The following is a 14,776-nucleotide window of genomic DNA, read 5'->3' on the forward strand; positions in this document are numbered from 1 at the left end:
TTACACCTGGACAAGACTCTGTGTTGATAAGTGAAAGTCTTGTCATGAGGATTTTCATGGCATTTCATGAACATATAGACTAAATAACTGTAAAGCTAAAAAAATAAAAACAACCTATGTGACTATCCTTTGAACTAGTGTATCCTCTTTCTGGAGGAAAGATACTACGGAAATCCTAGATATAAATAAAGTAGTAACAATTTCAATTTTTGAACTAAGCATCTGGAAAAAAAAATAAAATAAGCAGTAAAAAGGCAAAGGTATGTCACCTTCCTTTTCTTAAAGAATGCCGGAGATACATTTGCCTTAAGTCTAAGAAACGAGGGCGGACGTTTAAGACAGTCATGAGATCGAGCCTCAGCTCTCAGCAAAGACAAGCAACTGGGTGGTGTGCTTTCAGACTCTTCTAAAGGACGCCAACACTGAGAAGCTTGGCTGGTCTGGTGCAGGTCACTCTCTTCCTGCTGGGAAAACCAGCACAGTCGCCCTCTGGGCCTTGTCTCCCACCCAGCTCCTGGTTTTTGTCCCTCTGGTGTTGTTCGCACATTGTTCTTTGCCTTCTTTGCTCAGGACATTCCCATTTTCTTCTAGAACCATAACCCAGTAGTGAGCCAATGTTGTTGTTAAACGGTTTTACCAAGAAGGGTGTGTGGAGGTGTATTTCCTGAGTGCCCTGTGTTTGTGGTGGTTTGCCTGTTGCCTGTATGAACCTTTTGACTGTGCATGTGAAGTTCTTGGGAACCTTTCCTTCTCCAGACTTCCAAGTATTGCCCCATGGTCTTCTACACATCAGTGTTGCTGTTGAGAAGTCGGAGGTGAGCCTGAGCTTTTTCTCTTTTTCTGGGTTGTAGGTTTTTTCTGCCTGGATAAATGGGGAATGATACCCTGTGACATTCAGAAGCTCTGGCTAGGACTTGGACTTAGCATCCTATGTCAAATTTTGCCAAAATATTGTATCTATATTTGTTAAATCTGTTAAGTGTAAACCTATTTGAGAGAGAGAAAGAGAAGGCACAAGCACAAGACAGAGAGAGAGAGAGAAGCAGACTCTCCACTGAGCAGGGAGCCTGATGCAGGGCTTGATCCCAGGACCCCAGTATCATGACCTGGGCCAAAGGCAAACACTAAACTGGCTGAGCCATCCAGGCGCCCCTCAGGATGTCCTTGTGGGTTAATCTTTGAATATAGCTTCTCTCTTTTTTATGTTCTCCACATCTAGGACATAAGGGTTTTTTAAAGTCTTCCTTTATTTTGAACATCTATTGACTCCCACTCATTGTTTTAGGTGCTTTGTTCTGCATTCACTGAGATCAGTTCAAGCCCGTTCCTATGCTAAAAAGTGGATGTTGTATTAGTGTCTGTTCTTTGGTGTTTCATTTATTGCTATTGATACTATCTTGGTCCGCAGCGTTCATTCCTTATTTCTACCATCTTTTCCTTCATCTCATTTTGTCCTGATTTCATCTCACTCTGAAACTCTTTTTTTTTTTTTTTTTTTAATTTCATGCATCAATGCAACATTTTGCATCTTTGCCCCCTCTCCTTTCCTCTGGTCACCACACAGAAGCCAGGACAATCCTGGCCAGGAAATGACCATCATATACTTCACCTTTCTCTGCTCAGAGCCTTCCTGCCTCACTCACCTATAAAACCCAAGGTCTTTGCCGGGACCAGTGGACCCCACCACCTCCAGCCTCACTGGCCCCCACGGGGCCTTGAACACACTGGGTGAGTTCTACCTTATGACCTTCACTCTTACCATTCACGCTTTCCGGGGGGTTCTTTCCACAGACGTCACACTGCGCACACTCCCAACCCCATCAGGCCTACTCAGATGACACTTTCTCAAAGAGGCTCTCCTGGGCCACCCACTTAAAACCCCAGTTCCTTCCCCCAACGTGTTCTTCTCCAGCCTTGATTTTCCCCCCAGAGTTCTTACCATCTATGTATTTTTTACTTATATATTTTATTATATCAGCAACCCTCCCCCTAACTGGAATGTAAGCTCCATCCAGCAAAGATTTCTCTTTTATTTGCTGTGATATATCCCAGCACCTACAAGAGGGTCTGACAGTAAGCACTCAGTCGGTACCTGCTGGATGAGTGAGTGGGTTGAGAAGAATAACTTTGTCTTCCTGGGAAGCTTTCCTGACACTAACATCCATTCTCACTTTAATAGTGGGCATCGCATGCCTTCTCTCATATGGCAGCAAAGGTCATATACCAAGGTATTGAGAGGTACTAAAAGTCTTCAAGGCATTGTAAGTTAAGTCCCCCAGATTCAGTATTTTCAAAAGGCTCCTGATATCCTAAAATGGTTTTGAAAACTGGGATTTTACCATTTTCAAGTCTGTCCTATTTTGTTGTAAACTGATGAAGCAGTAAGAGGCTAGACCATAACAATGGTTATTGCCTTTCCTTGTACTGGGGCTCGGCGGGGGGCAGTTTCATCTCATACAGAGCGCCTCTCGTCCTCACCCTTTGCCTGGCACAGAATTTGCAGGGCCCTGTGCAAAAGGAAAATGTGGGGCACCTTGTTTAAAGTACAGAAATCAAATACCATTAAAGGTGCTAAAATATAGGGGTGCCTAGGTGGTTCAGTCAGCTAAGTATATGCCTTTAGCTCGGGTCATGATCCCAGGGTCCTGGGAGCAAGGCCTGCATCAGGCTCCCTGCTCAGCGGGGAGTCTGCTTCTCCCTCTCACTCTCGTGCTCCAATAAAAATAAATAAAATCCTAAAATATGTTATTTTAGGATTATATTATATGATGTATTATTATCATTCCACACTCTTTTTCTGAAATATATTATTGAAATATAACATGTTATTCCACACTCTTTTTCTCACCTTGTCATGGTATTTTTATTTGCTATTAAATGTCCTAAATAAAGTAAAATTTCATTTTTAAAATTTTATTTATTTATTTGAGAGCGAGAGCATAAGTGGGAGGGGCAGAGAGAGAGGGAGAGAGAGAGAATCTGAAGCGGACTCCATGCCCAACGTGGGGCTCGATCTCAAAACCCTGAGATCACGACCTGAGCTGAAACCGAGAGTGGGCAGCCTAACCAACTGCACCACCCAGGTCCTCCTAAAATAAAATTGTAAATTTTTAACATGAATTGGGCCATTCATGTTTATATTGTGTGGTGCTCATTTTGAATGCAAATAGAAGAGCATTTAGCTCATATGTGGAATCATGGAAATGACACCATCTCATCGACTATAGATCTATATGCAATTTATTCTTTAATGAAGAGTAGGGGGATGCCTGGGTCGCTCAGTCAGTTGGGTGTCTGCCTTCGGCTCAGGTTGTGATCCCAGGGTCATGGGATGGAGTCCCACATCAGGCTCTCTGCTCAGTAGGGAGCCTGCTTCTCCCTCTTCCTCTACCCCTCCCCTGCTTGTGTGCTCACTCGCCCGTGCTCTCTCTCTCTCTGACAAATAAATAGATAAATAAAATCTTTAAAAAAAAAAAAAAGTAAAATAAAGAAGAGGGAAATAAAGAAGAATAAATAAATAATATTAATTTTATTTTAAAATATATTTCTTATTAAATAAACTTAAGTTTATTTACTAATAATAAATAAATAAATAAAGAAGAGGGAAATATACACACAGCTCAACTATTTTAATTTTGCCTCTTGATGCGCACACATTCTGCTGGGCTCCCTGTCTTTGCTTGCTGAGAGCCGGAAGGGAGCAGTGTTCCTTCTATGTCGTCATTTTCAATGTAAGTGGTTGGCTGATACAAGGAGGTAACAAGAGTCAGAAAGGATAGGGTAGGGTTCCTTGGCTAGTTGTTTTCTGGATCACCACTGCCTTCTGTCTGGATTTCAAGCAAGTATTCCAATCTAAATGGAAATTGCTCTCTCAGCATCCCTGTTTATTCAGTGGTAGACGTAACTGCGCTCACCTTGCGTTTCCCTGCTCCCCGCATGCATCTTGGGTCCACTGGAGTTCTGTGCTCATGGTGCGCTATAAACACCATCTGCAGATGGGCGGCAGGCATGATGTCACACATCCTGCATCTGTCTCATCTGCTCACACGCAAGCTCCATTGTCCCTCTGGATGTCATCTACAAAACACAAGTTCAGAGATAAAATTCTTACAAATACCAATGGGACAAGAGCAAAGCATTAAACCAAATGGAGGGCCCTTCTGAACACGGGTCCTGCATAACCGCATGGGCTGCACGCCCTTGAAGCCGCCCGGTCCCCACCACCCCACAACTGGAGCGTATTATTACCGTTCACAGAGGAGACCGCTGAAAGCCAAGGACAGCAAATGGGCCCAAGGTTACTCAGCCTACGGTGGAGTTGGGGTTCAAACCCTGGCTGTGCTTGATCAGGCTGCCTATGTGACCAGCGTGACAGAGTGGCATAACCACTGGGTAGAGGGAAGACATCAGGAGTTTTGACCCATTTTAAGTAATTGCATAACCTTGGACAAGTCTGCCTTAGGACTTACTTTCCCTCTGACATATGCATCTTATAGGAAATCGATGCCTATTTTTTCCCACATGTTACAGTGTTTTCCAAACAGCGTTGGGTGCACAGCCCCTTCTGTCCTTGCAGCAAGAACTGGAGAAACCTACTGAGACGTATGTTGGGTGACAGTGGTGCCCTTCTGGGGGCAGCAGATGTGCTAATGGCTGTGCATGCCACATGCTTCCTTTGGACTGTCCCACAGAAGACGGCTGGAATGTCAAGGGAGAATGAGAGAGAAGTTATTTTCTGGGAGTGTGCCAGAGTGGGAGTGGGCATAATTAGAGTTGTAAGGCTAAATGGGGGGCGGGGGGAAACGAATGCAGGCTTTGTAAACCCTGCAAAAATTTTTTGATCCAACTCCCCCAATTTTTAAAATTGTCTTCCTATGTAAACCATAGAAATGCTAGTCCTTGAGAAGGATTCCACAGGACAGGTGATTGAATGGTATCTTAAAAGACGTGATATGGGGGTACCTGACTGGCTTGGTCTGTTAAGCATCTGACTTCAGCTCAGGTCGTGATCTCAGGGTCCTGGGATCAAGCCCCACATCGGGCTCCCCACTCAGTGGGGATGTCCCTCCCCTCTCCCTCTGCCCTTCCTCCTGCTTGGGCTCTCTTTGTCTCTCTCTTTCAAACAGATAATAAAATCTTAGAAAAAAACAAAAAAAGATGTAACATGTAGATCTGGTATACTATCCTCCCTCGTCCAGCCAAGGACGAGCCCAACAGGCCAAGGTCATGATGCAGTTTACCTGTTTACCTATCAGGGCCTATCATAAGAAGTCCAAGAACTAACAAAGGATAAGGTATCAAGAGAAGATGGTTCTATACAAAGAAGGCAAAATGCAACATCATTTCTGTTGTGCCAGGTGTTTTGGAAATGCCCGAGAAGTCAATGTACATTGAGAATGTGTGTGTGTGTGTGTGTGTGGGGCGGCATGTACAGGGAAGGAGAGGCTCTTTCACGACCTCCAGTAAAGGGAAGGCCCAACAGAGCAAAGAGAGGGCCTATGGTTTGGGATCTTTCCTTATGTGTGATAATATTATCTCACCCAGCTGGTATGCGGATTAGGTGAGGTGATAAATGTAAACAGACTAGAATAGTGGCAGACACATTATAAACATTCTGTAAGTGGTGACAAAAGTAGTACTGAGGGTTTGTTAAGACGCCTACCCGGTTATATTTCTTTTCAGCTTGCTTTCAAAACAAGGTGCATTATGGGTTTGCATCTTCACAAATACTTTTAAGCAACTGCTAAATTGACTTACATATGATACTGAATTTACTTTTATTGTATTTGAGTTAGACTTTTAAGTCAGTCTATTTGACTATAAAAAAATGAAAAAAAAATAAAAGTGAACCCTTATCTGGTATTTTGACTTACTCTGATGAGCTAGGGACATTTATTGTGAATATTCATCTAATGTTGCTTTCCTACTCTGTGCCTATCACTGTGTGGATACAGATACTCACATGTGATCCCTTCCTCAGAAAGCCAGGAGCCTTTTGCAAAAATAAACATGTAAATCTTCACTGCCCTATAGTCAAGCCCAGAGCGCTGGTGGCCCTAAGGACCAGGAGGAAGGGAGTGTTGCTTGGGAAGCCATCCCAGTTCCCGATGACAGAAAGTGACCATCATTCTTCCCCACTACCTGTATTTCTACCTAGAAAATATTAAAGAAAAAAGATAAAGCTAATAATAAGCTTTTTAAAAGGACCTTTTCCCCAAGTAATTCAGAGCTATTTCTGTATTTCTTGTGAACTTCTCACATGCCTCCAATTAGGCTAAAATCCATGAAACTCTACTATCAAGAGATCCTTCAAATTCCGGTAATAGGTTCCAGTACTCATGTAGGGAAATGGCTTGTTTTATGTGCACTCTGCAGTTTATCTCTTCAGTGGATTATTTATAGGAAGGCTTAAATATACCTTAATGATTGTTCTTAAGCTGTAAACTATTGCTCAGGTCTAAATTCAGATCTGGCTTCTGAGAAGGACCGTGGGGGAAAGTTTTGCATACAAATGTGAAATGATTCTACTTGAGGAATTCATGGAAAAGAACTTTGCTGGGCATCGATTCCGTGAGATTCATATGGAAAAAATCCTAGGAATTCTCCGTTGAGGACATGAGAGTAGATCAAGAGGGCTCAGACATTTAGGACTTTGTCTCAGGCCATATGAAACTCTGGAATCATCACTTCCACTAAATTTCCGTTAAGATCGCAGTGAATGTCCGGATGATTGTTATTTTAGCCAACTGAGAGGGGTTCCTTTTTAGATGTGGCAGCTCGGTGTATAGCTGTGTCCGGACATCTCATATTCATTCATCTCCTGCTTTACATGCCAGTGTGCCGGGCCCGGGGTCCTTAGTCACTTAAGGAGCCGGCCGCAGCTCCAGCCTCCTCTGCAGAGAATCTGCACCATCAGATCTTGGGTGGGAACCAGGTGTCTGCATTTAAAGCATCCCTATTATTTTCATCTCTGGAGATCTGCAAACTATACCATTGGGGATCTAGAAAGTCACAAAACCCTACTTGGAACTCACAGCTTGGTGGTGGGTATGAAACCATTACTATAGTCCCAGATGGCTGGAGTTACTTAAAATGCTGCACATTTTAAGGGATGAACATGGCTATCATTTTATTCCGGGTATCAAGGAAATATTTAAATAAACTAATGTACATAGACACTTCTGGACCTGCATACACTAACCCACCTAAAATGGAGGGAGGAGGCAATATCGTTGGAATCAGATGACAGCTGACTTTGAGATGGGGCCAAATTCTTTTGAACTTAATTTGGAAAGAAATGGGAACCCAGGTTTGAGACTCTAACCATATCAATTCTAAGGTCCTACCTCTCTAGTGTGGCATTCAGAGCCCTCTGCTGCTACCTAGCACCCAGGCCTTAGCTCGAGCCTTTCCCTCTTCCCCATGAACCAAGAGCTTCTTGACACCTTCTTGCTCCCCATGACCTCTGCTTGGAATGAATGATCTTAGCCCCTTTCTTCACTCGGCAGCCCTTAATTGTCCTCTCACTCCTCCTGGAAGCCTGTCCCAGCTCTCAGTTTGGGGTTCAGCAATGCCTGGAATCCTCGACACCCTACTGCTCTCTTGAACACCTTCCTAATTTCATGGAGCACATTCACATGTATGAATCCCTTCCAGCAGATGTTAAGCAATTCCGAAGCAGTGGTTTCTCTCATCTTGTGTTCGAACTGCCAGCCCAGGAGTCTCTGGCACACAGTAGATGCTCCAGACATGTCCACAGTGAGGGTGATTAACGTAAGCATGACCTAGAAAGCAAGTAAGGAACTCATTCTTGAGTTTTCTTTCAGCTGAATTCCTCTAGAAAGGATTTTGCATGCGCTTTTGCCCCTGAGTCCAAATGCATCGAGGGATGTGTGATACCCGGAAACCCGGGGTCCTGAAGTCACGGAGGGGTCCTGAAATTCCTGCCGTACAGGTGCACAAGCAGTAGGCAATCTGTGGAAGGGAGAGGACGATGAGGAAGTGGGCTCTGCCAGGTGGCTTGTTCTGGTTGCAGCATTTCCCTTTCCATTGGCTTCGCTTCTGTTGAAATGATGTACTCTTGAGTTTTCGCCAAGAGTAGCTGTAGGCGAGCAAAGCTTTTCTCTCCCACAAAATGGTTCCTGTCCTTCGGTCACTTGTGGCCAGCCCTGACTTCATTTTGTGAGTGAATGAAAAGGGCGGCAGGGAGTCATTTTGGGTGAATAAAATGACCAATAAAACCTTGGGCTGGTGTCTGTATTATGAAGTCTTATCTCATTTGGGTGGAATAAGATGGAGATAAGTTCTTTGGAAATCATCTCTAAAAATAGGAACAAAAAGTCCTGCCATCTTGTGAACCTTATATTTTTCTTGATTTATTTTGCTGCATTGTAAAGTAAAAAAATTAAAAAGAAGAAAATATCAACCTTTTCGTTCTGTTCTCTAAGCTATGAACTATTCAGCCAGAGGCAAGGAGACAAAAACAATTTAGTTTTACGCTCCCACATTCCAAAAATAACTTTTAGTAATACCCTCTTTGGTTATCTTAAAAGTGCCGAGTGGATGCTTTTATCCTAAAGTAGCAGTGTCTGACTGTTGGGAGAACTTTAGCCATATGACTGTTATTTAGCAACTAAATGCTGGTGACTCATTCACTTTGTGGTGCAGGAAAATTCTTTCCATGGAAAACACAGGAGGGAGGGAATCTCTCTGAACCACTATGTAGTATTTTCCTTCAGAAAAGCCTGCTCTGAAAAATGAATAGCCACCAACTGTCACTCCAGGAGCTTAGTCCCTAAAGCTGCCAGAGAGCCTTTCTAAATCAGGGTTTCTGTACACTTCTGTTCGGAAGTGTAAAAAGGGACCAGTTTGGTTAATAAACCTCGGGATTAAAAACTGTCATGCCGAGTAAAAGAGAAATTGAACTAATTGCATTTATAGTATCTGGAACACTTACATAGGATTGGATTTGGACTAGAAACCCAACTATGTTTCACTGTCATGTACCAGCTGGGAGAGGAAAGGAGGGAGAAAGACGAGAGAGCTCGGTTGCCTTAGCTTTGAGCTGAATACCACGAAAGCCTTGGAGAGATGTGCCTCAGAGCCCATGCAGCAAAAAGGTAATAAAATAAATTCACCTGCTAGGCTCACAGCACTAAACTAATTCCACTTCTCTGAGGTTAATTCTGCTTGTCAGCATCTCTTTATAACCTCTGAGGGTGATCAGGGGTGGGAGACGCAGCCGAGTACAGCCTTCGTGCACGGAAATCTGGGAACCTAAAGGGTTTGTCCCCTCCATGCGCTTGAGCTCCGCCCATCTCTCCCAAGTTGCAAGTTGCAAGTTCCAAGTTGCCGGGGTTGCTCTAACCCTTGGCTGGTACTACGTATGAATGGAGGTTGGAAAAGCTGCTTCAAGGCTCTTTCGCACTTAGGCTCCAGCTGGCTGCTGACTTAGGAAAAACCCGACCTGTAGGGCCACAGTGGGGGCAGGGAGAGTGTGGGCCAAGTATGTTTCACAGAAAAGACAATTCAGGGTTTGGACAGGACTTGGCCCTTACAGGCTGAGACACTCAAGCTATTAATAGTAAAGCCCTGAGTCACAGATGTAGGAATGTCACAGCTGCTTGAGATCTGCTACTGTTACCCATCAGAAAACCAGCAGTAAAGGGCCTCCGCCCCCCCACCCCCACCCCGCACTGAACCTCATCGGGGCTATAAACAACCTCCCAGTCAAAGATGAGGCAGGTGCATTGACTTCATTCCTTTCTGCTACCCTGGCTCTCTCAGACCCAACACGTTACAATATTTGCAATAAATACAGTCTAATACTGGCGCTGTGCATTCTGGTTGGGAAAGATGTGTTGGCTATCTGCCGCTCTGCCGGAGTGGGGCTACGGCTGTCTTTTTGTCTCTTACTCATCACATTTCTCCCACGTGGTGGATGTATGTGACGTGTGGCCGGCGGAATGATCTGAGTTCGGGAGACAGGTGCTGAAATGGGGTGGGTGTGGGCTTTGCGAACCCAGAGGTCCTCTGCTCCCTGGAGACCAACCTTTGACCCTGTGGGTCAGAAAGCAAAAGCTTTATCAGTAGCCACTGTGGCTACGCCAGGCTGGAGGGGTGGGGTGGGGTGGGGTGGGGGGTGAGTGGTGCGGGTGCAGCTGTTTGCTCCCCACTTTTGTGGCTAGGGTTCGTCCCTCATACATGCATATATTCAAGGGGCTTGTCTAGAAAACTCCAAGGAAGCAAAGAGAAAGTGGACGGTCGGAATCCTACCTAACTGGATAAGTCAGATTTTTGCTTTGATCCTGAATTTGATCCTGGAAGGAACTGAATCCTGAAAGATCCTCTTCCACGGCTGGCTCTCATTGTCTCGGGTCCCCTCTGGCTTCTCCCCGACCTCCTCCCCCATCCCCATTCAGGAAAACCGTGTTGGGCGGGGCGGGTGGGGGCGGAGGTGAGCGCCAGGCCAATCTTTATTCATTATAATTGAGCCTCAGAAGTTGAAGAAAATGAACTTGGAGTCACTGGCATTATGTTTTCCTTTTTCTACTATGGTTAATTTTATCTATTCAGTGTGTCCCAGAGAAGCTGGACTAAGAATTGCGAGCAGAAGTAATAGGAAACTAATGAGCTAACAATTGACTAGTTTTATTTATCGAAACAGTCCCTTGGCTGTTCCTCGGCCCCCCTCTTCTGGCAATCATTTATCAGACCCGGGGAGGGAGCGTTCTGTGCCGGTTTCCCCAGCCTGGGTGCGAGGAATGCAAAGTGGTGTCGGTGACCAGAGATTAGGACAGTGGAATTTTGCATTTGTTACAGCAGCAGCTGTAGCGAGTGGTTTCGGCCCAAGGGCAGAGTCCCCGAGCTGGGCGCGGCCGCCACTCGGCGGCGATCGCGGGGCGGGCACCGGAGCTCGGCCCCCCGGGATGGGGGCGGGATTTTAGAAAGCAGCCCCGGACTTCGCGAGTGGATGCCCGGGGCTTTTCCTCGCAGCGTCTACAGCCGCGGATCTGTCCGCCCAGGAGCGCTCCCACTCCTAGACTTGATTCCTCTTTCCTTCCGCGCTGCTGGCCAGAGGACCCGGTTGCCATGGTGAAGGAGAAAGGTAATTATAAATATCGATCCCCGTGCATGGTTGCAGAAGTTGCAATGGTGCTGCAGGGCTCGGCCACCTAATGGGGGATGATCAATCGAAAGCCAGGCAGACATATTCTTGGTGCGAGAACCTCCGTATTGTGAAGTCATTAAGAACCTCTAATTTAGCCGCGGCGTCTGAAGCGTATCCTATTTCTGGAGTGTTTGCACAGCTGAGCTCCTGGATGTGTGTCTCTTTTGATTATCGCGTCTTGAAATTTGTGCTGTGTTTGAGAGTTGCTTTCCTGCCCCCATCCTAGCCTTCATTCTCTTCCTTACCCCGCTGCAATCAGGCAGTTAATGAAGATGTGTAATGAAAGGGACCTTCGACCGGGCTTCTGCTGCTCTGGGACATGCCCAAGCCCAGCTGGGATGGGCTGAAAAGAGAAGCGAGCTGTTCTGAAGGTTTCAGGTGTGCTGTCTTGATCACCCGGCATTTCGGCGGCATCCCTAATCACCCCATCCAAACACCTTTTCAAAGGATGCGATGTGTGTCAAAGGGGGCAATTCAAGTGGCGAGGAGAATGTCAAAAGGGAGAGAGAGGGTGGGGCGCTCTGCGCAGGTGTACATTATTTATGAACTGGGCGTGGTCCTGAAATGCGAGTTAAATCTTTAGGAATTAAATGATAGTTTAAATTATTAGTTTATCTGGAACTTGTAAAGAAATACAGCAATCCTTGATATTAATTATCCAAGTAATATATAAAATATATCTTAGAATGAAATGTGCAGAACAGAGAGCAGAAAGTGAAAGTCCCTTGTCCCTACCCTGCCAACCTCAATTCCCCCCTCTCTCTAGAGATAACATTGTTAATATTGTGTATCTTTCTAGACAGGAATAAGACAGATAGTCAGGAGGAGTATAAAAATGAGATCGTTCTATCATTTTTCTGTGACTTGATTTTTTTTCCCTCTTAATAATATATGTCTTGGGGACCTCTACCACATGATTTTATAATGTGAATAGCCACCCTTTAATTTTGCTCTTTGGTAAGCTTAGATTTATCCTGCCACACTTTCTTATTGTGGGACATAACTTCTTCCATAAACACGGATGTTTGTTCTTTTGGGGCTGTCTTGAATCATTTCAGTGATTTATTTGTATCTATTTTCACTTAAAGCTCCTACAGGGAATGACTTTGAGGTGAACACGCTGAACTCAAATTGATCCTTGTTGCTGGAAACACAGTTTGGATTTATTATACTAATGGATGGCCGGAGAAATAGGATCACGAGAGCTCACAGTGTTAAGGCTGCACCTTAGGACAAAGAGAAATGCGGTTCTGCTCCATCCATCCTCCTCCTGTGTATCTTTCGTAAGCCTGTCAGTAGCTTTGGTCTTTCACTGAGTAAGTGGTAATTGAATGAAATGTTTGGGTGCACATATAGATGCTTCTACTGATGTGCTCTCTTTTTTAGGAATATTTTCAGGAACCCTCAGAATAACAAATACAGATGCTGACATTTAATAAAGGCCAGGTTTCTTCATTCATACCTCCTTCTCAACTGGAACAACCCAGCCCTGACCTCCATTGCTAATGGATTTGAGTTTGTGTCCCCAGTATAAGTAATTTATGCATAATGGGAAAGGGAATTGCAAAAGCCACTTCTTGATTCCCTTTCCGTGGGGCCCAGGGAAGCCCCAGACTTGCTCTGTGTGGTGGACAGATCATAGATCAGTGGTCCCCAAAGAGCAGCTCTCTTTCTAAGCCATTGCAGATGCCTCAAAACCCAAACTGATCGCCTGGGTTCACATTTGCTTCATAACACAGTAGCCACTCTCTAACCGGAACATTGGCACGGGCCACCGAGAGGTCACATACTAGAATTATCTTAGCCCTTAGCCACTGATTAAAGGCTGTTCCTTTTTTATTTTAAGGTCTGTGCCAGTCCGTGCTGCCACCTCCCAGCTCTCTGATTGCACCAACCTCTGCCAGCAACAGAGGGAGGCAGGATTTGGGGCAGGTACACAAGAGCTTCTGTGGAAAGAGAGGAATTCCATCATAACTTTTAAAGTGAGAGGGGTCCAGGGGAGCACGTAGCCCAGGCATTCACCCTAGAGATGAGAAAACGGGGGTTTGGAAAGGGTAAGTGAATTGTTCAAGGTCATGCGGCAGCTCCTTGGACCCAGTGTTCATCTTCGGTGTGTCCCATCAGATGGTGGGCATGGGTCAGTGACTGCACTTGCCACATGGTTGACTTCCACGGGCTGTCTCACTAGAAGGTGAGCCTCCCCGCAGCCGCGCTGTGTCTCCATCTGTAATTCTTGACCACACAGCTTCCTTAGTATCTGCCCATCACAGATTCTCAGTAGCTGAAACAGGTTGGCTTGTGCTCAGAGCTTGGACCTGAACCTGTGTCTTCTCAATCCCGAGAGTCTTCTGGTCCTCTGCATTCCTTCTTGCTCCCAGAGATGCCTTGCTTCTTCCTCCTGGAGCTGACACAAGTCACCCTTGAGTAGGCTCGGATTGTGGTAGCCTCCCTCCCGAGGAATATGGGGGGCCTTGCGAAGGAGGGACGTGGATTCCCTGATGTGCTCTCCACTTAGAGATGACTTAGCTCACACCGGTTTGGGGCGTCCTTTTCTCTTGCATGTATCTGTCTGCTTTGGGGGCTGGCCCTCGCTGGAAAGCAAGCTTGCTGGCAACTCACACTTCTGCTAGTGTAGAGTGACATTTGCCGACATATTCTGACCCTCACTATCTTTCCTTCCCCTAACCGGTCGCCCACCCTCTTCCAGGGACTGACACTTATTGATCCAGGAATCTTGATGAAACGGTTATTTCTCTGATGTGTTCAAGGACATGTTACCCTTGCTGTATCCCGTAACAAATAAGTAGGAGAGACTTTTGTGGGTTTATCAGTCAATATCTGTCTTCCTGAATACACTCTCATCAACCTAAACTCCAGAGGCCCGCTATACTCATTAAAAGCTATAATTGTCTAGCTTATGTGTATGGTCTAGTGCAAGCTTTAAAAGTACAAGAGGGATTTATTATTTTTATTAGAGAAAACGAGAAGAAATACTAGAGATTAAATTATGTGAGCGCTCATCTAATTTAAATAATGAGGGATACTTATGGTTTGGAAACCATGCGAAAGAATAAGAATTTAGCTGTGAGGGAGACAGCATTAAGGTAGAGAGGATTTTACATTTGGACACACCATTTTTTCTTTGTTTTGTTCTGTGTCCTGGAAGATTTTTGAAACTATTGTATGGCCCAACTTGCTTTTAAGGAAAAGTGGGATCCAGTGAAACTCATTTCAGTCCAACCTCAAGGGAGAGACGTTCAATCTCCTTCTGACATTCAGGTGAAACACACACACACACAGGCACGCATGCACGCACACCCGCACACACACATGGCAATCTTGTTTCATGGTAGCTGCTGAGAACAGTGGTATATTGTATCTCAAATGTGTCCTACAAACTGGCACCAAAGTAATCCTCTTAGGACACTGATGTCATCATATTTCCAGTTCCAAAACCTTGATGAGTGACAAGGTAAAGTTCAAGGCTTCCTGCTGATCACTGAGGATTCCTTAAGTCCTGAGCTTACCTCCGCCTCACTCCTATCTAAGCCCATCTTATTTTGTTTTTATTTTCAATGTTATTATTAAATCTGCCAGTTACTGAAC

The 14,776-nt window shown here is 45.1% G+C and overlaps 1 protein-coding gene across 22 annotated transcripts in view; it reads left to right on the forward strand.

Moving 5' to 3' along the window:
• The window catches only part of ABLIM1 (actin binding LIM protein 1), a 300,318-nt gene that overhangs the window by 112,043 nt on the left and 173,499 nt on the right, over positions 1–14,776 (forward strand). Inside the window, exon 1 of one of the 22 annotated variants that reach the window (XM_004763808.3) lies at positions 10,823–11,107. The exons of the other annotated variants lie outside the window; for them this stretch is intronic. Coding sequence (XP_004763865.1) covers positions 11,092–11,107 — 16 coding nt within the window. The 5' untranslated portion in view covers positions 10,823–11,091. Of the gene's footprint in view, positions 1–10,822; positions 11,108–14,776 lie in introns of those variants that run through there. 22 annotated transcript variants of the gene reach the window in all.

The sequence above is a fragment of the Mustela putorius genome, unplaced genomic scaffold (assembly GCF_011764305.1).
Source record: "Mustela putorius furo isolate JIRA1106 unplaced genomic scaffold, ASM1176430v1.1 tig00003909_pilon_pilon_pilon, whole genome shotgun sequence".
Classification (NCBI taxonomy): Eukaryota; Metazoa; Chordata; class Mammalia; order Carnivora; family Mustelidae; genus Mustela; species Mustela putorius.